At 27.8% G+C, this 24,540-nt stretch overlaps 1 protein-coding gene across 1 annotated transcript in view; it reads left to right on the top strand.

The window, feature by feature from the left end:
- SIDL (SIDL trafficking protein particle complex subunit 10) overlaps positions 1 to 14,859 on the top strand; it is an 88,259-nt gene extending 73,400 nt beyond the window's left edge. Inside the window, exons 20-21 of the mRNA XM_075371789.1 lie at positions 5,155 to 5,264; positions 12,107 to 14,859. Coding sequence (XP_075227904.1) covers positions 5,155 to 5,261 — 107 coding nt within the window. The 3' untranslated portion in view covers positions 5,262 to 5,264; positions 12,107 to 14,859. The remainder of the gene's footprint in view (positions 1 to 5,154; positions 5,265 to 12,106) is intronic.
- Positions 14,860 to 24,540: the final 9,681 nt, after the last annotated feature.

Genomic DNA, 24,540 nt, shown 5'->3' on the forward strand with positions numbered 1-24,540 from the left:
GCATCACTACTTTTGATTTTGATGATATATGGTATATAATAACTACCCACTTTGTGGCAAAAAAAAATTTTTTTTATATTTAAAAATTTTTTTTCTTAGATAATAGACTATTTTCTAACTCGCCAACAGGCAAAAACAGATATTTTTGTCACTTTTTTTATGAGCTGTAGTATTCTTGTTTTACATTGTACAGAGGGTCAAAAAGGGCTTTTTGGAAAGAGTAAAGATGGAACTTCATCTTAGTGTACTCAAAATTTATTTTGTTATATAACCAAATCTTGTAATATTTACTGAAGTTACATTTACAAATTGTTGTTTTTTCAAATTTTGGGCCCAAAATAAATAATGAAGGGCTTAAGGTAACAGATCTGTTTTTTACCTTTTAACTCTTAGGTACTAGTAATACTTATAGAAAAAATTGGACTGTTTCCTAGTGTCCTTCATTGAAAAAATGGCATTTTTTGGGGCCCAAAAACCACGTGTGGAACAGGTAACAAAAATCTGAAATTTTTACAGCAGTAAGTACTTTTATGTACTTTAAAACCATATAAAATTTATTTTGTTACCCAAAGGGGTTGACGAGTAATGAAGCCAACAAAATCACTAAAAACACTTTTCCTTCTAACTGTAAACAAGTATCCAAAAATACTGATGTTTTTTCAGATTATAAAAATTACAAATAAGCTCATTAGAATGAATAAATTGATAATTAACTAATAGTCAATGAGAGAATGATAAACAATAATTACAAAATGATAAACAATTCAATACATTAATAAGTTGTTCAATTCACTTTTACCTTATTTTACTCCTGCTAATGGAATTATGAATAAATCTTGCACTTTTTGATAACAAACTTGACTAACATAACTTAGTGCTCCTGCTATTTTTTTATTGAGTAGAACTGATAAGTCCTCATTCATCTTTGGTGTGGTGTTTTGTCATCTTCCAGTAGTTGATAGAAAAAGCTCGAAGGAATGAATGTCTTTAAAATATTTTCCAGTTGAACCCGTGTTTGATTATCCCTCAGTGATTTCTTGAATGAAGTACCAGGACCTAGTGGATGGGAAAAGCGTATTTGATATTCCTCTTCATTTTCATGTATTTTGACTTCAATGACTTTGTCTAACCACCACTTGCCATCGTATATGCAACAGACATAATTTTTACATTTCGGCTTTGGTAAACCTACAAAGCTATCAGAAACACTGATGTCCTTGTGTACTGAGACTAATGTAAATGTTTCTGATTCAGAGGTCGCCCAGACTTTCAGAATACATTTCTGACTTGTTGGAACATAACTGTGAAAGGTTATTGTTTCTGGGACTGTTGTGATTATAATGAGAGCCGAGGTATTCTTCAGTCACTTGAACATCTTTATTGAAGCAAAAAATAGATGTTATATTTTTAATATTATCTTTGCATTAATTGTATATTTCAGAAGGTGTAACAGTTTGATTGTTGACTGTCCTTTGAAGGCTTTCTTTAGTCACAGCCCTTTTTACAGTTCCACCAATACCATCACATGGTCCTTTTCCATGATATGAGGCAAAAAAATACCGTTCAGCTGCAGTTTCAAAACCTTGATGGTAGCACAAATTTATGAATTTTTTTTTCTTTTTATACTGGACTGAGTAGCCATGAGAAAAATAAAAAATTGTTTAATTTGTGGTAACAGTGTCTTTTTTTTAATTATACCTTGCTTTTGGAAGCAGAAAAACGATGTGGTACCGTACTTCAAAATTCACTAATCACACAGTAGCTTTAGCTTTGTAATTTTCTTTCTTTTTAAAAATATATGAGAAATTGATGTACTATGGCATAAGTTTTTGACCAGTGATATGACTAGACTTCATCCTGTATCACAAAAGGAAAATTTTAAGAGGTCTCCCATTACAATACATTCACCCTCCAATAAGTTTTTCCTTTTTAATGTTGAAGAAATTAGCTTGTTTCGTTGCAACAAAATGATGTCTTTTTAAATTATTTAAATTTTCAGAAAGTTTATCAAGTACTCTTGAAATGAAAGAATTTGAGTTGTTAGTTCATAACGGTCATAACAAAAACCCGCTGTTTGAAGGTAATTTCTGAATCAAAATCATCCCAGCTCTCTTGCAGTAATCTGAGCACTTCATTAGTACCTGGACATTTTTCACACTGTGACAGCATGCACATTTCATTTTCTTTATCACATACCATGGTTGAAGGAGAATTTTATAATCAAATTTCATTTTTAGAGCAGATGACATGAGTTTTACATTTTGGTGGATGACACACACACACACACACACACACACAGAGTGACCTGACCTTAAATCAGCAAATTTTGAAAAACCAATTTTTAAATTTATGTTTTTCTTTGAAGGCTGTATATAATTCTTTTAAGTTAAATAAGATAAACCTTTTTAGAATATTAATTTTCTTCGTGTCAGGTTGTCTTACAGAGACACAATCCTTCTTGCCTGGCATCATTTGGCGTGCTCATCATTCTGGTAAATGTCTAACACATTTAATAAAATTTTCATAAATTACTTGTCTGGGTTTCTTTTTGTCGATTTGTGGCAAAATTCCATTTGTTTTAACTAATTGGATTGACAGACTAAATACTGACTAACACTGAATTTTTTTAATGCTTCAGCTGCTTGGTAATAAACTTAAAATGTTAATTTTTTCCTGGGTTGATGTAACTGTTTTCATTTCATCTTTTATTTTAATGACTAATTTTTCATATTCCTTACCTAATCAGCATAATTTTGTGGTACTTAAATCAAAGGAATTGTTTAATTTACTTACTGGTAACTGACTCGGCTATTTTTGTATCTTTATTTTTTTAAATTAGTTCCTTTATACTGCTCGATAATTTTTGAACCTTAACGGTGGAAATGTCAAGTGCTGAACAAGCTTTATTCACCAACTCAACTATAACACATTGAGGCTCAAATATATCTTGACATTCCGGTTCACTTTCTGCATCATCTTGTGGTTTTTATATTTTGTTTAAGCATTTTGTACAGTGCTGTGCCTGGAATTAATTTTAAATTTGGATTGCTTGTTGAAAGTGTCAAAGATATTTCTCAGCTAAATGGGTCAGAGCAACTTTTCCCATTAATATGAAAATATTTATCTAAATATTCAATTTTATGAAAAGTACAAATACTTTTTGTTTCAGTACATCCATTTCTTCAAGATATCAATGTTATTTGCTGTTCAGTAAACTAAAATATCATGCAATACTGAAGATCTATTGTAAGTCAATTTGCGACATACTGTTTCAGTGTGAATGCCAATTGAACACTCCATAATCTGTTTTTTGTAAAATGCAAGGGCTCTTACAATAATAATATAGCTGGTATAAATTATGAAACTATTAATTGCACCTCACTTTCTCTTATCCCATTTTCTGTACAGCTAAAATAATAATTTCTCTAATTAATAAAATTAAAAATAAAAGATAGCGCATTAAAGAGAAATTCACTGCTAATAAAATTATTTTATAAACAACTGTACATGACATAACCACAATTAACAATACAACATATATATCACATTGAAATCAAAACAGTAACTGAGCCTTCTAAAATGTTTACATTCAGGATTACACAAACATTCATGTCCATGCACGTCTATTCACTTTTGTATTTAAACATAAGTGTGTGTGTCTGTATGAGTCATACTTTAATAACAAACTATCTAAAGTACAAGTTATCACATTATAGACATAACAAAATATTTTGCATAGTAGACCTTCATTATTATCTGAAAAAATACATGATGTAAATTTTTTGGATACATTGTTCACAGTTAGAAGGAATGGTGTTTTTTGCAGTTTTGATGGCTTCATTACTCGTCAAGTCCTATGAGTAGCAAAAAAAAATTTGTATGGTTTTAAACTATGTAAAAAGTACTTACTGCTGTAAACTTTTCAGATTTTTTGTTTTTCAATAAACAAAACTTTCCTTTATGTGATATTTTCCTCGTGTAAAACCTCTTCTATTCTTAAATTTCTTAACTTCTCCCATGTCAAATGAGGAAGTCCTCTTGTACTGTGCCTGGTAGGAACCAAGTTGTATGCTGTCAGTGTAAGTCTCTCCTTACCCAAATATATCTTGTGCCAATAGCCAATAACACTGAAGTTGTTTTCTTTTTTACCGCATCATTAATTCACTCAGTGATGTCCATCTCATTATTTTCATTCCGAATTCTATCCATTCTTGTCACCTTGCATTTTGCGTGCTGATAAGATAAATATATTTTAAAGTAAATCTTTTATCAGATAACATGGACTTTTTAACTGGTGAAATACTGTGAAAGTAATAGTGAAAAAGAAAAATCATTAAATAAAATGTCTGATTAACAATTATTTATATTCTGCTGTTGCAATGGATTTCTGTAATTTGTTTATTATTTTATGTGTTTCTTTTTACTTGGATTAACTTAAAAACCATAATTAATTAAAATAATGATTAATTTCCATCAACCAAAGCAAAGTTTAATATGTCATTCCTGTAAAACACCTCATTTATGCTATTAGAATTTATTTAGTTTCCCTGTTGATTGGTAGTTTGCCAATAGCATGTATTCATGATCTGTTATTATAAGTTTTGTTGTTTATTAATTATAGTAGCAATAATTATTTATAATTTTGTATATATACTAAAACTGAAAAGGTTGTAGTACTCCACATGAGACACCATAGCCATCCCAGGAATAAATAGTAACCCATGAAAGGCTTATAGAAAGGGTAAGGAATGAAATTGTTTCCTATTGCTTCATTCATTGAGTCAAATATACTACTTCATGTCAGCATGCCAAGCCTAAATGCATTTAACATTCAGTTCCACAAGAGACCCTTTACTCTGTTCAATATTTACTCTGTAATAATGTTATTAATACTGAATAGTTATTAATACTGCATCACAGCCATAAGAAAGATTAGAACAGTAGTGTAAAGCAACAAATCAATGTGTCTTTTAATCATTGTTTTTTTAGAATCATTTTCTTTATTTAAGGTTAGTATTTACTCATTATTTCCTCTCTAAATAAGAGAATGTTTTTTTTTTTATAATTGTTTGAATCATCTGTTTTTTTATTGTAAAAGATTACAGTTGCAAATATGTTTATTATGTTCTGTTTAATAAAATGAATTTTTTCTAGCAATGCATCCAGATTCTCATCCTAGACTGGAACCATTTAGTCCTGGACAGGTGTATAATAGTAGTAAAGGTACTCAAGTACATGTCATTGCAGCAGCAACCACATAGCAGGTATATTTCATTTTTATAATTTTACTATACAATTTGAATGTAAATATTAATTTTTAAAACTGGTATCCATTTTGTGAAATAATTCGTTTTATTAAGAAACTTTTATGTTTCTCAGTGTTAGCATCTCGTACTTACTTATTTAATGCATTTGTACTGTCATTCTTTTAAGTTTTTTCTTTAGAACTCCTTAAAAATCATGTTAAATCTAAAAATCGCTATCACATTACTCTGTCACAGCCATATATACTATATACAAAATGATTTTTAGTATTACTTTCTTAAATGTAGTGATAACAGAAATTATTTAGATTGGTAAAATAAAATTAAAAAAATTCCGTCTTTTTAAGTTTTGTTCGTTAGGATATATTTTTAAAAAAAATAGATTAAATAAATTTTAAATAATCTGTTATTCCAGTGCCCCCAAGAGCAAACAAATTATTTTGTCAAATGGAATTTGTGTTTATTGTATATATATATATATATAATACAGGCCAACATATATATGTTGGCCTGTATTTGGTGTTATAACGCTGGACCCCATTGACCAATTTTCTTCAAACTTCATAAATAGGTACTAACTTTAGGGAGAAAGAATGTATAATTTTTTTGCAAAAAATTGGAAAAAAGAGTAGGATGTGTTTGGTCTAGGTAAAATTCCAAATTTTTACTAAAACTTTTTGACTAAGTTTTCTTAAAAAAGTTGAAGTCTTTTTATCAATATCAAAAATTGCCAAAAATGTTCATTTAATATTCACCCCTCCTTCCCAAAACATGACTAATATATTTTTCTTTTTTTTTCGTTATATCTTGCTTCAGAAAAAAATTAATGGGAGTTTTTTGCATTTATATTTTCTACATCAAAAGGCCTTCAGACCTCTATAAAAATTTTTGTCCATCCCACTCTAATGATCTGTGGTAACAAAAAATTTTTTTTTTTTTAATTTAAAAAAAAAATTATATTAATATAAATTCATCTTGCAAGTTACCCATTACATTTAAAATGTAGAAATTTTAATTTCAACCAAAACTTTTAATCCTCTTCATAGAAAATTACAATGTTGTTTATGTAGAATTATGGCTGTATCTTTATATCTTTTAAACAATTTTAAAAAGTTTTTAACTGATGCACTTGTTTCCTACTTTTATATGATATACTTCAATTTAGTTTAAAATTGAATCTAGGATGAGTAAAAGAAAATGAGGTATTTTGAGTATTCTTAGTAATGTTTATACCTGCATTGTTTAGATTTTGAAAAATAATTTTTTTCCTTTTCTAGTAATTTTTCTCGTTTACTTTATGATTAGTAAATATTAATCATTTTGGATTTTTTCAAGGAATCTTTTTTTATTATTATTTTTACTAAGCTATACCAGTTATCACCCGTTGATGAGAAAATATTTTTCTGCTTTTTTATTCAGTAGGTATAAATAGCCTTTATGTCAACTGTGTAACCACCTATCTGATGTAAATACTAGTATTATTTTTAGGAAGTAAAATTTATTTTATATAATTGTTTGTTTATAGAACATTCAAAGAAGTAATTATAAAGCATAGTCTACGTTAAAATAAAAAGACCTATTAAGCATTAGTATATTATTACATTTTATTTTACAAAATAAAAATCACTCATCAAAACAGCATAAATGTTTTTATAAATTACAATAATTCAAACATCAATTTACTTTTATTTATAACACTACAGTTTCTAATTTTCTCATGTTTTTTTAAAATGTAAAGTTGTTTAAAATACCAGTTTTAAAAACTGATATTAATACAGGTGATTCAAAGAAATGGGAAATTTTGAAAGTTATGTTGGTAGCCGTGGGCAATTGGTACCACTTGATAAGTGGCACCAACCTCTCTAACCCAACCTGCCATTTAGTAGTCATGGATCCTTGGAGTGGTGCGTAACGTGCATTTGCTATCAAAGCGTTTTACGAAAACAATGACAGTGTGGAGGAAGCGCGTAGAGAATTTCGCCGTCATTTTAATCTGGCATGGCACAACCGTGTTCCATCAGCACATGCAATTAAAACATGGATATCTAATTTTGAGGAAACTGGTTCGGCAATGAAAAAGAAACCTCCAGGCCGTGAGCGAACCGTCCGTACACCACAGAATGTTCAATATTGTCTTTACAAGATGCTGTCACACGAAGTCCACATCAATCAATCCGTCGTCTCTCAGCATCTTTACAATTGCATAGTTCAAGTGTTCGAAGAATGTTAGTGAAGGACTTGCAATTCCATCCATACAAGTTGCAGATCGTCCAGAAACTGAAACCGAACGATGCAGTTGTGCGAGCACAATTCTGTAATGTATTGCTTCAGAAGATGAATGATAACGAAGAGTTTGTTCACGAACTGTGGATGTCAGACGAAGCGCATTTCCACCTCAGTGGATTTGTTAACAAGCAAAATTTCAGATACTGGGCACAAGAAAATGCTACGCAGCTACACCAGTGTCCGTGTGGTGTGCTATGTCATCTTACGGCGTTATAGGCCCTTATTTTTTTGAGGATGACAACGGTCTTGCGATTACAGTGACGTCGGCTTGTTACGTAGCTATGCTTGAAACCTTTGTTGTGGAACAACAAAAGAAATTTTCACCAATTCTTAACACAGCCTGGTTTCAACAAGACGGAGCAATGTCACATACTGCACGAATATCGATGGCAGCTGTATGCCGATTGTTTGGGCAACGTGTCATTTCACGAAATGGTGACATTAGATGGCCTCCCAGATCGCCTGATCTCTCAGCTTGCGATTACTTTTTGTGGGGTCACCTTAAAAGCAAAGTGTTCCACAGTAGACCTGCTACAACGGAAGAACTGAAGGCAAAGATCCGAGAAGCAATTGCGGAAATTCCAGTTGAGATGTTATGTCAAACCATGAACAATTTAACGATTAGACTTCGTGAGTGTTTATGTAGAAGAGGAGGTCACCTGCAAGATGTCATCTTTAAAAAGTAAAATAAAATGTATGTATCCAAAAATGGCAACATTTATACAATTACAAAAAATAAAATTCATTTTCTAAAAAAAAATGTTTCATTAAAGTTATTTAATTTTTTAAATTTTCCGTTTCTTTTAATCATGCTGTATATGAAGTAAAGTATACATTTCATTTACTTATAGTTTAATTGTGAATGAAATACTTGAGTCTACAAAAATTACATGAAAAAAGAAATGAAAGAAAATGGCAGCAAACACTAATTAATTTGTGTGAAAGTGATTTTTTTCATAAGATTTAAAGAACATGAAGAACCTTAAGATATGATTTATATAGAAAACAACTTTGCTTAGCATGTGAAAAAAATATAAATTTCTTCATGTAAATCAGGATTTCAAAAATATATAAATAAAATGAAAAATTTCAAAATTTTTCATGTCTGTTTAAATTTAAACTTGTTTAAAGATACCAGATACAATATGATGGAATTTAACATTTACCAAAATGTAGTGTTTTAGAAGTTTTTTCAACATCATTGTAAAAATATTATGAAACAGACATCTGTATATATATATATATATATATATATATATATATATATATATATATAGTAAAAATATATTGAAATTTTATTAAAAAATTATAAATTTATTAAAGTTAGCATTGTCATCAGTTAAAATTTCTTACTAGTACCAAGATAGATAACAAAAGGACAACTTCATTAATATGTTGTCATAATTCAGCTAGTCAATTAATAATTCCCATAATCCTTTTGTTTATTTATCAATGAAAATCCTTTTTAATTTATTTATATAAAATATATCAATAATTCTTGTTTTTTTAATTATTTATTTGTATAATTTAATGAATATTATTAATGAACAGATAAATTACAAAAATGATATTTTGATAAAAACTATATCTATAACAAGTACAGAAAAAGTTTACATAATTGAATTAGTTTGAATGTAATTTTCTTCTTTATAATTTAGAGATGTATTCTATAAATTAAACATATTTGGTGTATTATTTTTTGTTAAATAAAAAAGAAGTAAAGATTTGTGAAGTGTGAATTTAGCAAAAACTTTAGCAAAAACTGTTAAGAAAGACAAAAAGGTAGATTAGTAATGTAATAAAAGAAAACATTCTTTATTATTAAAATATAAATCTTTAAAAAATAGAAAGATAATCTCTAGGACAGGAGAGCACTATGGTTGTAACTATGCTTCCCAAGATTTGCCCATTAAACTTGAATATATATTATTCAATGTGCATCAACTATGAATGAGAATGAGTGTATATTTCTCAGTCGTATTAAATTATTTCAAAAAAATGAATGGATGTATGTATTATATAAGACTGCTTTACCTAGATAATATAAAAAAGCATTTCAGTACAAGATACATTTATTGAAATATGCCAAAAATATTTATTACAATGTAATAACACTCTACAGCAAACATTTAGGTTTCTTAGTTAAAATTAAAAAAAATATTTTTTTTTTTAATTCTTTTTCAAGTACTTTATATTTATAAACTAGTCATAAAATGATTTTCTCAGGTCATCCCTTATTCCCCAAAACTTTGCATATTAATTTTTCTGGTGAAACTTAGCTACAGTGACAAACAAGAGATTGGGCAAGTAGAGAAACATTCATTCTTATATTAGGCGTATCAGCACTTGGCCATGTTATCATTATATAACATGTTATAATAATAATAACTTTATTACCATACACCATTACATACATATCAGAATCCATTGACTGGACATGTTACTATTTTGAGAGTTCAATAATTAAAGAGACAAATGGCAACAATGGAAAAATTATTTTATAGAATAAACAAACCATCTGACATTCAAGTTGGCACCCTTGATCAGAAAATATCCATTTTGATCAGAAAATATCCATTATTATTCAAAGAGAATTTCCATAACTATAACCTCTTTTGTTTATTTCAAAATGTCGGCTTAGCTTGAAACGTGTATTGTAGAAAGACAGTATGCTGGGGTAAGATTTCTGTTTTCTTAAATTGTAAAATCACCCAAAATTCACTCGCAAAAGTTAAAATAATTTGTAAAAAAGATATTAATCACGCAAACTTATGTAATTGATTGAACATTTTAAATTGGGTAGAATAAGTATCGTCGATTCTCATTGTAGCAGAAGACTGGTGGATGTTTTAACTGATGCTTTGCAAAATATAATTTTATTTGCAAGGACAGACAGATAAAATTTGGAAATTCCTGAAATCTGATGTGCAAGTATCAGCACTGTCCATTCTATTATCTATGAAAACTGAATTATCGCTAAACGTATTCAAGGTCAGTTCAGAGACAGTTGAGTAAAAATTCACAAAAATTATCCAAATTCTCATGTGTCTAGAATCTAAATTACAGCTTTTAGGAAAAGGTAATGTCATTTTAGATCACGTAATAATTTTTTATGAAACTTATATCCAAATGTCAGTGTGGAATTGTAACACCTGAGTTCACCCACCGTAAAACCTACAGATCAAATGGTAAAGTGGTGAAGCCCAATGTAACATGCAAACAACAGTGAGTATTATTGTAACATGCTAGAAAATAAGGTGAAACCCACAATAAGGAGGTAAAGTGTTGGTTTTCCCCCAAAAGTTCTAATTCTTCTGCAACACCCCCATCCCCATACAACTCAAAAGACACAGAAAGCTATTCAAAAGTCAATCAGGAGTTGTTGCTACATCTTCTTTACAGTCCTAATTTCATACAATCAGATTTTTTGTTTACTTGTCCTCTCAAAACGTTTTTACGTGGCACCAAGTAAAGTAACAGTGAGCTGATCAAGAATGGTTAAGGTGATCAATTCTTTACTAGTAGAATAAGAAAGCTCACAGAATGATCAGACAAATGCCTAAATGTAGCCAGAGATTATGTTGAAAGGTATCATCAGTTTTATTTCATTAAGTAAATAATTTTTCTGCAGTCATTTTCTTTTATTATTGAACAACCCTTGTATACCAAACTTTTTATTGAGAAGATTAAATATTTGTAATTCTTTAAATAATAAAAGTAAAAAATTTGTTTCAAGTCACTTTAAATTACAACTAATATTCTGCAAATAACTTCTAGTTAATTCAAACTTTCATTGTACTGGAACAAGTGCAATTCACTTATCAAATTACTACTAGTTGAGTGATGATTAGGAAGTATAACAGGAAGGTTGACTTCTCTCACAGAAGACACGCTACTCTACTAAGTTGCAATCTACTAACTTTGCAAAGAAGCAGTTGCCCTACTGGCTTCCAGAAAGTGTGTGTGATGACATTGAGGACCAGAAATGGCCAACTCATCTCTCACAGCACTTGGCCGAAAAAGAAAGAAAAATGAACTTTTAAAGGGGAATGAAGAGAAAGGAGATTAACCCACAAAGGGACTTTTCTAATTGAGATAATGCCAAAATATAACCTAATCTTAGAATAGAATTAATTTACTTAATACAAAGTAAATAAAAGAATAGGTGTATGTTATTTATTCATATTTAGTTGTTGACCGATTAAGTCCATGGTCAGATATAGAATTGATCGTTGAAAAAATTATTTTCTTAAAACAAATATTATTTCAATAAAAATGACAAATTACCAAAACCAAAGATAATTTTATAAATTAAAAAACAGCACACAGTTGGTGAGTTTGTTATTGTATTTGATGGTTCATATATTAATTTTTCATTGATTTTCTGACCAGTGAAAAAGATTGCCAAAATTTCAGGTAAATGTGTAGTTATAAGTTGTATTATAAAAGAATAACTATTTGTTGTACTCTGTAGTAAATATTAATATTATTTTACTATACCATTTTTAAACAATAAAATCGAAATCTTTAATTATTGTTTAATTAATTTTTTCCAGATTGTATATCAATGTAGAAATATAAACAAGAGTTGTTTATTGGTGTGCCAAATAGATGCAGTAAATACTTTAATAATGTGGTAGATTGTTGCCAAACAGTTTTTCCCCTTCTTTGCAATTGTGCAGAATAAAAAAATTACCTTCCACTTAAATAAAAATAGAACTTCATATTCTGCGTATCTCTACATTACACCACTTCTTGTGCTATTTTGTGTTCAACAGATTTAAATGTATGAATAGTTGAAAAAAAAATTACTTGTATTATAAATTAAAAATTTATTAGTTACATCTTGAGTAGATTCTGCTTGCTGTTGTTCTTGATCGATATTTTTTAAGTACAAAATGACATACATTAGTTATATATTAAGTATGGTTTGTATATGTATATAATTACAAACATACATAAGTATATTCGTACGTATATATATATATATATATTTTTACAGGTTAATTTATGTAAATAATAGCTTGTGAAAAATTTGCAAATATGTAAATATTTAATTAAGATTTTTTTTTTTAGTCTGTAATGTCTTTCTTTATAGTAATACTATCCATTCAAGCAATACTTAGCGTTATTAAAATAATTATTGTAAATAGTTGCTTTTAGGGAATGAAAATATATATAAATATAAACTTTTTTTCTCATTTTGCCATTATTTTTATTTATGTTGAATAAACATTTATACGACAGCTAACCATTTAATACTTCTGTTTAAGAAATGGAAAATTTTATAAATATAAGTTATTTTTTTTTTAAACAACCAGCTTTTATGTTAGATAAATATTAAATTCTGTTGTGTTTATAAAGTTCCAGGTTCAATAAATGGAAGATTCCTAACACAAGATTTTTAATTATTTTATGTAATATGTATTTTATGAAAAGTAATGTATAAATTTAATTAAATAAATTTATTTAAAAACCACGACAGCTGTCTCAGTACAAGTACCATCCTCAGATGTTTATGGAAGGTACTGGTACCAAAACAGCTGTTGTGATGGAAGGTACTGGTACCAAAACAGCTGTTGTGGTTTCATAAATAAATTTTATGAAAAATAACTTATTTTGTTTATTTTCTTTTTGTTATGATGCATTATCATCAAATGATCAAGTAATGGTTTCATCCACTGATTAAATAAATTAACAATTAATGTAATCCACCTTATCAGCACGTTGATATGTATACTAGATCTTTCGGCCTACCTGTAAGCCATTGTCAGGAGTTAAAATTAATATATTTAAAGTCAAAAGTTTGAAAAATCATAGTTAAAAATTTTAAGAAACAGTCATGACTGTCCTGGTCCGACTAGTATAACATACCAGTATACTAGAAGGACCAGGACAGTAATCACTGTTTCCTAACATTTTTAACTATGATTTTTCAAACTTTTGACTTTAAATATATTAATTTTAACTCCTGACAATGGCTTCCGGGTAAGCCAAAAGATTTATAGAGTAGATATCAACATACTGGTAAGATGGATTACACTAATTTTTAATTTATTCATTTAATATATTAGCAGTATCGTGTTTGAGAAATTAAATAAATTTATGTTTGTGAGGGTTATTCTCAATAAAAAATTGAATATTTTTTTTCATTTTCAAGTGTTAGGTAATAGCACCATATCTTGTTTTATGAATATTGGATGCTAATTATTTAGTACTAATTCTCTTCTGAAATTATATTAGATATGTCAGATGACAGCAGATACCTTCTGTGAATGTAACTTGAAAGAAAGAAAAAAAAATTATTCCAGTTGTGGTCTTCTATTTAATTTATAGATTACAAAGAGAGAGTTTCTTCTGTTTCTTATTTTTAATGTGCTACAACATCCTTCACTGATGTTTACTGCATGTAATCTTTGTTGCAATAATCAGAACATAGACTTCCACTAAATCTTTTGATTCTAATGTCATTTTTTAGTGCAATTTTGTTTACAGAAGTAATAGTAGTATATGAATATCAGGTAATCGGGAATAATATGAATTGAAAGTTTGTTTATTGTTATTAACACTTCCATTTTAATATTTTGTTGTGTTCAATTTATTAAATTTTTATTGCTGCTGGTGATACGAGGCACATAATGACAGGTGTTTTCATTAAACTGATTATGATTCCAGTTTGCAATTTGAAGTAACAAAGTAATTAACCTAATTTAAGGAGAAATAATATAGTCATAGGATCTGATGCTTGAGACTCCATGTTTCTCTTTTTAGATGTTATGTGCTTGTTCACTTCAAAATTGTGACAATACTATGCAAGTTTTATTTGTTTTTTTCCACTGTACACTTAATAAAATCATAGAGACCATTAGGAAATATTGCTGTGATCGGCCTGTCAAATATGTCTTCATAACAGTCAAATAGTGAAGACAATATACTCGTATGATTCACAGTTTTAATTTATCCAGCCGAGTATTTTGACCTGTACAACTAAATTATTCATATTTTGATAATTTTTTCTCTTCTTCCAGAAAATTATCATTAGCACTTCCAAGAGAACTTATCTTATTATCTATTATATTATCACTAATTTATTTAAATTGATAATATACAGAATATTCATTCAGAGCAAACAGTACATGCATAGTTTGTTTATATCGGAATAACCCTCAAGTAATTTTATATACTTTAAACAAAATTTATTTTATAATACTCTGAACACAAAATATACTAACAGAATAAATTTAACTTTATATTTGTTGGTATAATTTTTATTTATTATTTTTTTATTTTTTGGAAATACAACCTGCATCTGTTGAATTATTTTTAGGAATTTAAGGTTTTAATAAACATTCTTTATATTCAATCAGTCATAATTCTTTTTTTTATTAAAATTACAAGATTTGGCTATTATTGTATTAACAATTTTGCGCCATATAGATTTTTAAATATTTAACTAAATAAATAAGATTAATTATTTGTAATTGATGAGTTTCTCTTGCTTTTTATGTTTAATATGCTGTTTATTTTTATGACATCGTTATTGTATATTTTTAATCTCTGTTTGAAATCTCAAAAAAAAAAAATTTTTTGATATGTCTTTTCGTAAATAATTTTTTTAGGATGCATGTATTTTCTGAAATATAAGCAAAGATTAAATTAAAGTATGTATAATATTTCTTTTAATATGTGTATGTATTATTCAAGAACTTGTCATTTTTCTTTAATTAAATCTCTTATTATGATAACTCAAGATTTTATTTGATATAATTATGTATTTTACATTAGTTATTTATCTTTATAGGGATATTTTATTTTATTTATGGTTATTGTTAGAATTTAATTTTGTTATCTATGTTTGTTATATATTAATGATATTGAAGTATAGCACGCTTATTTATGTAATTAACAGTTAATTACGTATGTATATAATTTTTCCACTTGGAGAATTTATTGTAAAATAATTTACTATTAATGTTTTATTTTATATATCTTAATTACTCAATACAAAGGGCAATAATAATGATTATTTTATTTGCTATTTAAATACATGTATTACACAGTATACTAATTTTATTTGTTATATATATTGTTTATATCTAGTCGAGTTTGTTTGCAATGCAGCTGCTGTTTCCTCTTGAAAAGTGTAATGGCCCTGTTAATAATTAAATGCACTTAGTCGTAACAATATAAAAAAAAAATTATCCATTACTTAAGTTTCAGGACCATTCACTTTGACTTTGGTATTAATTACTTCTCTCTTTTTTTATTTTAATGAAAAATTAAGCAATCAGCAGTAGGCACATCACTGTTAATTGTTGTATAAATTATTATAGATAAAATACATATAGTACAATAATTGTTCATCTCACAACTCCTTAGGTTTATGCAGCTATTGACAAATTCTTTCGCCTCTTCCAGAAGATTCATGTATGAGAAGATCTTTTATATGCAGAAAATTTATAATAGGAGTGAAGTCATTCTCCCTCCCTATCCTGAAGATAGTATAAAGTTCTAACTTTATACTATCTTGGGAAGCTAATAAGTGACTGACAAAACATTTTAATATTGAAGTTATGGTTTGGTTCAGCAGTGAACAATCGGTATTGTGTTAACAAAAAACATATTCAGCCATCCATTCTTTGTTAAATTTCTATTGGACTGTAATGAAATTATGATTATTGTCTAGGACATGCTGTTTTCCCTACATTTATAAGTCCTTTTTAATTTCCTCTTCCATGCTAGTATACAGAATTTACATATTTTCTTGCTAAACACATTTATTGTCCTTCATTGCTAAAGATTTTGTGGATAAATTTCTAACAAAAAGTTCCGTTTTATTTACATCCTTTGATAATTTGTGGAACGTTTTCATAATCTTCTTTTTTTGTTTGAATCATTTATAATCAATTGATTAATCACAAAGCTGAAAGTAATATTGATATGAAACATGAAGCTGTCTCCTATTGGCAGTTAGTTGCCTTCTTCCTATAATTAAATTAGTAGAGATATCTGAAAAATACTTTTTATTATATTAGTGTGAATAAAAACTTTAAATTATTACTGTAAAATTGCCTTATCCAGTCTTTTCTATTTGTTTCATAAAACATTTTTAATAAGTTTGGGAAATTTGTGCTTATCTATTGTCAATGTTGATAAGAGTGCAAAGTGTGAAGAAATTTTTTTTCTTAATTAGCAAAAAATAATTAATCAGAGAATCTGTGGTAATCCATTTATTAATGTTTTATTTTTTTAATAATCATTTTGATATCAAATACTCTAAATGTTTTTATATTGAAATTTCAGAACAGAGTTTTGTTGAAGAATAATCTATATAATTACAATTTATTTTAACTTTTTTAATCAAAGTAATGAAATTTAATTTATTTACATTTGTAATAGTGTTAAAATCTTATACCTCCATTATTTTATCTAATTGTTAAAATATTATAAAAATACAGGAAAAACCATCTAAGAATATTTTTATAGAAAATTTAAAGAAAATTATAAAATTAGGTGTAAATTTAAATTGTTGAACAATCATTAGTTATGTAGAAATAAGGAAAGATGTAATTGTAAATTCAAAAATAAAATTTTAATTAAATAACAATGGGTAGTTCGTGTGAGAAGAGTTTAAAGGGTGTGAACTATATATGAAATTTTTCCTTTTTATTTGAATTTCCAAAAGCAATATCATATCATTTGTTAGTTAATTATCATTATTTTTAATATAAATACTGGTAGAAATACTTTTCTGAATTTCCATAAGTATTGGTTTTTCCTATTCGTTTTATTTATTAACTAATTTTGATTTATTATTAATATTTCTTTTGTATTCATACATTAATTTTTTTTCTAGTATATATTACTAATTCTTCCTTCTACTGTTAACAGTAGTTTTATTATTTTAAACTGCACTATTAGTTTTAGATTTCTTTTTGTAAACAGACCTTCAGCCTTTTTTTCTTACTGTAATTTATTTAGCAAAATTAGTTTAAAAATATTATACCTCATATTCTTTCCATAACCCATAACTTTTATGTTGTAAAAGTGGTTAAGAAATACATAGATTATTCTTGTTAATAAACAGAAACCAACATAATATTTATATTATGTTTTATAAAAGTTAATGTTTTATAAAAGTTTTATATTATATTTATAAAAGTTTTTTTATTCGGATGTAAATTTATATAATTTATACAACAATTGTGGGTCACAAAAGAAAACAAAAAAAATATGTTATTTGATTTTCACAAATTTTAATCACAACAGCTGTTTCAGTACACAGTACTTTCTCCTCAATGTTATGAACAAAATTATGGGTCAGTTTTTTAAAAATATCAGTTGCTGTAAAAAATTTTAGTTTATTTAAAATTGCAAAATATCATAAAAAATCTGAGTAATTTTATTTGCAACAGAAAGATGCAATGCATTATTTTTGGTGAAAAATTATGTTGCTTTACGCTATTTCAGTTTTTCTTATGGGTTGCTTATAAAAGCAAGTTAGATGAAAGAGGCACCACCTGTCAGATTTACATTTTAAATAAACATTCTTTAGGATCAGAATGAGATATTCTATTTTCATTTTTAGTTATAAGAACAAAATTAGTATCTTCAACGGACTGATAAATGATTTAACATTGACCATTTCATTGTAATCTTCATATAAAGACTTTCCTGCGACATCATCTCATTAAAAACATTTAACAAGGATCATACCTCAACATCATTTATATTTTCATAGTGTTCATTCAGGTTGTATTTGCCTGAGTAGGAGAAAAAGCTTGCCAATTAGAACACAGAAATCTACACTGGGGAAATGTATTGATTAAAAATACTTCCAATAGTGATATTAAATATAAATTTGGTAAAGTAAAATACTGTGCACCTACAAAGGGGAACAATATTAGATTTTACTTTATCAAGAAAAAGCGATGCTGAAGAAGTTTTATTTTTTGAAATTTAGAAGATGATGAAGATTTATTTACACATGAAGTTGATTTACAGTTTGATGTGTACCGGCGTATGAGAGAGGATATAAAAAATAATTATATGTACCCAAAACCAACCTCTATTGGGTACATTACCTTGCTGTAAAATGTTACACTCCAATGTAGCACTAGAAAAAAAAAAAACTGCGTAGAGCATTTAAATTTTATGAAGGAAATTGAACATTTGAAAGATATATAGATAATGTATGTATATATATATATTATATCATATATATGTTTTATAATTTTATATATTATACATAATGGATTATATATACATGATTTTAGATTAAAATGTAAAATCTCTTGTCATCGTCACGTAAAATTAATTTAGAATTTTATTTATTTATTTTCAATTGAAACCTGGATACTTTTTTTTATAAGTGTTTATTTTTAATTCCAATGTATAATATGCAATTATTTTAATTTTAAAGTAAATTAAGAGTAAATTATGTATCTAAGTGTAAAATACTTCTTTGCTGTTGTCATATTACCGATTATAGAATTATATATTCCTGTATTTCTTTTTTGTTATTGCTCAAATAATCTGCTCATATGTATAGCTACAGGTATTATTAGTTAATTTCTTTTATAATTTATAGATATTTAAAACCTATGTAACATTGTGACAATATTTAGGTAGGTCCAACTATTGTTAGAATTTAATTATGTATTATGTAAAATTACTTGTAGTATTATAAGAAATATATATACATACTTATGTAGATAAATATTTATTTTCTTTTTTTGTTTAAAAAATGTTTAAGTCTTTTCTTCGGTATGCCATCTAATGAAATATAATTACATTATTCATTTATTATATATTGTGATAAGGTAATTGTTTAGTACCATATTGAAAAAGCTGTCATATTTACAGAATATCAATTTTGTACATCTCAAATTCTTAAGAGATGGTGGGAGCAGAGAAGGAAGAACTGGCTCCCTCTTGTAAAGTAACATAGACGCTTAAGTTTCACATAGTTATTTCTATCTTTTGATAACTTTATTTACTATTATAAATATATTATTTTTATTATTAAGAGATTAATAAGGGGTAGAAATATTTTCAAATTACTGTATTTAAACATTATTGTTTTTGTTTATAAAAAATGTGGCACAAAAATATATTTTCTATTTAAAAATAAATTATGGAAATTTATTGTACTTACAAGAATAAATTCTGTCATTCGTAAAGGCTTCTGAAAAGTCGGTTGGATAATTCTTTGTGAGTAGCCAGTACTACACTGAGGAGTTACCTGTACCTGTACCACCATCAAATCCGATATTGCTAGAACAGTCTCAAAATGAAGCAGAGGATGTTGAAGAATTTCTTCCTGTATTTGATGAGAAATCTCATTTAATTGAGCAACGTAAACGTAATGATTTAGTTTGTGATTTAAAGTTATCAAAGCAGCAAGCAGAACTTCTGGGGTCTAGACTGTAACAGTGGAATCTTTTAGCAGAAAAAAAAAGTTACTATATTTAGAAATACGAAATAAAACACTTTCAACGTTTTTATTATGTAAAATTTATTGTACATTTGTACTGATTTTGATGGCCTGATGAAAAGAGCTTGAAATTCAGCATATTCCTGAAGAAGAAGCAGTTTATTGCCTAATGGTAACAAAAAGCCATCCATTCCATTAGCTCATGCAGTCGAAATGAAAAAAAATGTATGAAACTATAGCATCAATTTCAATTTTGTTTATACCTTAATATACCATAGTATGTATGTTTAGGATCAGGAAAATACTAAATGTCAGAAAGCAAGTTTGGACAGCAGGTGACTGGTGCAAGTTAAGAGTCCGCACCACATTATTAGTACTCTAGTAAATTACCTATCAGTTTTGCGAGTTATCAAGATGATCGCTGTTAGATCTTTTGTAAGTTATCAAGATAGCATTGCTCAAATAATAATGTGTTATATGGAAGGAGGTTAGAATTAGTAGGATTAAGGTTAGAGAAGTTAGGGAAACATTACCATGGTGCGGCAATATTTAACATCATATCATAGCACTTTTTGTTAAATTCATGTTTAAAAAGAAATATAGTCACTACAGAGAAAGAGAGATATTACACCACAAGTTCTGAGCTACTAATCGTGTGTGCAAAAAATGAATCACATTATTAAGAGTGCTGTAATCTTCAACAGTCGACTCAGATTAGATTATGGTTTAGCTTATGGAACCACCATAAGGTATTACTTCAGAGGATGAACGAAGATGATAAGATGATATGTATGATTGTAACAGAAATGTAGTCTTGTAAAATCTCAGTTCAACCATTTCTGAGATGTGTAGTTAATTGAAACCCAACCACCAGAGAACACTGGTAACCACATTCTTTGTAACCTTAACTATAACTCACAAAACTGGAATTTGACCTTTCACTGCTCACCCACTGCTCAAACCTGCTTTCTGACAATTAGATCTTGTGTTTTCCCAATCCTAAGTATATTTACTAAGTATTTATGATTTATTAAAGTATGAAAAATATTAGTGTGTTAGCAGTTAGTCTTATCTAATCTTAAATTGAAACGACTTGGTGGTTATTGTTTACTGAATCTCAATAAGATATTGTTTTGTAGGATTTCAGTTTAAATTATAACTATGCATATCCTCAATGATTCTAACCTCTATCAGCTTATCAGCAGTAGAAGTAAACAAACATGTATATTTACAGATAACTAAAATTAAAATGGTATTAATAGCTATAATGAAATTATTAGTGCCATTACACTGCACAATTCTAAGAAAACAAAAAGAAATTACTGCCAGTAATGTCTTTTAACTGCAAAAATATTTTCCTACCATTAATGATTAACTCGCCATATAAGCTTTGAAGCTTGTGCAAGGGAATATGAAATTGAGATTTTTTTTAGTATATGAAAAATGCCATGCCTGACCAGGATTCAAACGTGGGATCAAGACACTACTATGTGTTTAAAACAATAAATTCTAAATAAATAAAAAAAATTAGTAAATACTAAACCATTTATTTAACCACAGTTACAAAAATCACAAAAGAGTAAATTTGTAAAATTTTTCTGTAACTCATTTTGATCAACTGCTGGTTACAGTTAACAATAGTTTCTGTATTTTTACTTTTAAACAATATGCATACATGCTTACTAAAGAAAAGATAAATAAATATATACACTATCATGAGAAGTAAACATGTACAAACATTTCTGTATGATATCATACAGACATCTGTTTTTGCCTACTACAGAGCTTAAAATCTTATTCAGTCTATCTTCATTTGTCTATACTGTGTAATGTGTTTCACTGAGTTATTAGTGTGTTGCTATATTTTCATCACTTCTTTATAATACAAAAGTGACTTCTCTCGTTTTTATTTGCTACAACATGGCTTCTGCAATGGTTGAAGGGGAAACAATGAGGCGTACCATTTGCTGTCTGATGGTTTGGCGTGAACCTAAAGACCACTTCACCAACTTTTTCTGTATGATAAACATATTTATATATGTTTATAAATAGATATATAAACAGATATATCCTCAGCTTCTAAGCCGGTACCATACGGAGAGGAGTTACCTCTACTTGTACAATCATCAAATCAGACATTGCTAGAAGAACAATCTGAAAATGAAGCAGAGGATGTTGAAGAATTTCTTCCTGTATTTGATAAGAAATCTCCTCATTTAATTCAACAGCATAAACATAATGATTTACTTCACGATTTAAAATTATTAAAATAGCAAGCTGAACTTCTGGGGTCTAAGACTAACAGTGGGATCATTTAGCGGAAAAAACAAAAGTTAATACGTTTAAAACATGAAATAAAAATTTTTCAACTTATTTTATTATGAAAAATTCATTATATGTTTGTACTAATTTCAACGACCTGATGAAAGAACTTTGAATTCAACATATTCCTGAAGAACGGCCTCTTTTTATTGACCGTTTTAAAATTAAATGAAAGCAGTTTTATTGCCTAATGGTAACAAACGGTCATTGATTCCATTAGCTCATGCAGTAGAAATGAAAGAAACATATGAAACTATGGCATCAATATTAGAAACAATAAAATACAAATATTAGAAAATACAAAATAGAGCAAATGTGGCAAGTTTGCGGTGATCTGAAAGTTGTTGCTATTTCTTGGTTTACAAGATGGGCTTACAAAATATTGTTTTCTTTGTCTTTGGGATAGTTGTGATACAAAACGTCATTACAAAGTAAAGAACTGGCCATGGTGGCAGAACTTTGTGGCTGGTGAAAAAAATGTAAAGCATTTTGTTAAGTTTTTAGAGCTTGGATGGACTGTATTGATTATTAGATGAACAAATGAAACAATATTCTTCTAGGATAGTTGAATTTAATTTGTAAAAGATACTAAATAACATACTAGATAACTAAACCACATAAGCCACATTAGATGAAGAAATACATGACCACGCCAGACAGGATTCTTAACTCGTATGAATTGGCTCGTAGGCCAGCGCTAATAGAAAATTTGAGAGCAGCACTAGCTGGCTCAAACTAGGAACGGAACACATTTATCATTAATTGAGAGTAGTAAAATCATATTGCTAACATTTCACATAAAACTTGGACTCATGAAAATTTTTGTAAAGGCACCAGATAAAGATGGAGCAGGATTTAATCATTTAAAAATAAGCTTTCCTCAACTGAGTGATAGTAAGCCCAAGGAGGGTAAATTTATTAGTCCGCAAATCAAAAAACTGCTAAGGACTCAAGTTTTGATGATAAACTTAGCAAATGTGAACTAGCTGCATGAAAGTCCTTCAGTTAAACCACTGTGGTCATTTTTTAGGCAACAGAAAAGGTGAAAATTATATTTGTTTGGTTAATACGCTCATAAAAAACTACAAACGTCTAGGATGTAGAATGTCATTAAAAATTTATCTCCTACACTCCCAACTAGACTTTTTTCCTGAAAATGTAGGCTCTTTTAACAATGAGGAAGGAAAGCATTTCCATCAGGATATACTGACCATGGAGCACTGGTACCAAGGAAGATGGGATCATGGAATGATGGGTGACTATTGTTGGTTTTTGTTTAGAGAAACTGATCAAACATTGTTCAAGAGAAAAAGTTTGTTATAATTTAAAAATTAAAGTTAAGACAATTCCAATGATTTAAACTTCTAAAAACTGTTCTTTTAAAATTGTATTATCTATTAAATTTATCTGTTTGAATAAATAAAAATTTAGTTTCTTTAAACAAATTTTAAATGAAAACACATAAATAATTTTTTTTTAAATATTGATTTCAAAAGGATTATGCATTTATTGGTAAATAAATCATCTAAAAAATGTGACTCATTACACAAATTCTAATTCACTATGTATTATTCGAGACTCATGAAAATTGTTTTTTGTTCACTAGTGTAATTATATCATTGGATTACTCTCAACTTACTTTGTAGTAGCATCATTACTTTAGCATTGCTAATGTCACTTATTTTCTAGTTTAAAGGTTATTGGTTTTCAATTTTGCACAGCAATCATACAATTGCTCATTATTCTGGTAAAATAATCCTAATTATAGTAATATTATAGTTTATTTAGTTTTTATGTTATGCATCACAAGATACAAAATAAATTAAATGCAATTATGAGAAAAGATTAGATTATATCTTAACCATTAACATATAAGCATCTTTCAGATTGATCTGTTAATAATACAGTTCAGTTGGAAATAACAGCATGATGAAGAGAAGTTTACATTTTTATAAAGCATTTGTTTCTCACTTTCTAAATACCAGAAAATATTAATAAGTTCTTTGAGAGAACTTCTTCAGAGACAGAGACTTCATAACAGTCTTGGAAGTAGTTTTAACTATGTTCCCAGGGGCCTATTCCACTGAAGTGCAATATATAAGTAAAATTTTACAATTACGTTATAGATGGTTCCAGAAGCAATCTGCACAATTACAGAAAAAAAGTTACAATTTCATCTGTTCCTGCACCTATTTAAAAACATGATTTCTATTGTATTTTACAGACATTTGT

The sequence above is a fragment of the Lycorma delicatula genome, chromosome 7 (assembly GCF_047948215.1).
Source record: "Lycorma delicatula isolate Av1 chromosome 7, ASM4794821v1, whole genome shotgun sequence".
Classification (NCBI taxonomy): Eukaryota; Metazoa; Arthropoda; class Insecta; order Hemiptera; family Fulgoridae; genus Lycorma; species Lycorma delicatula.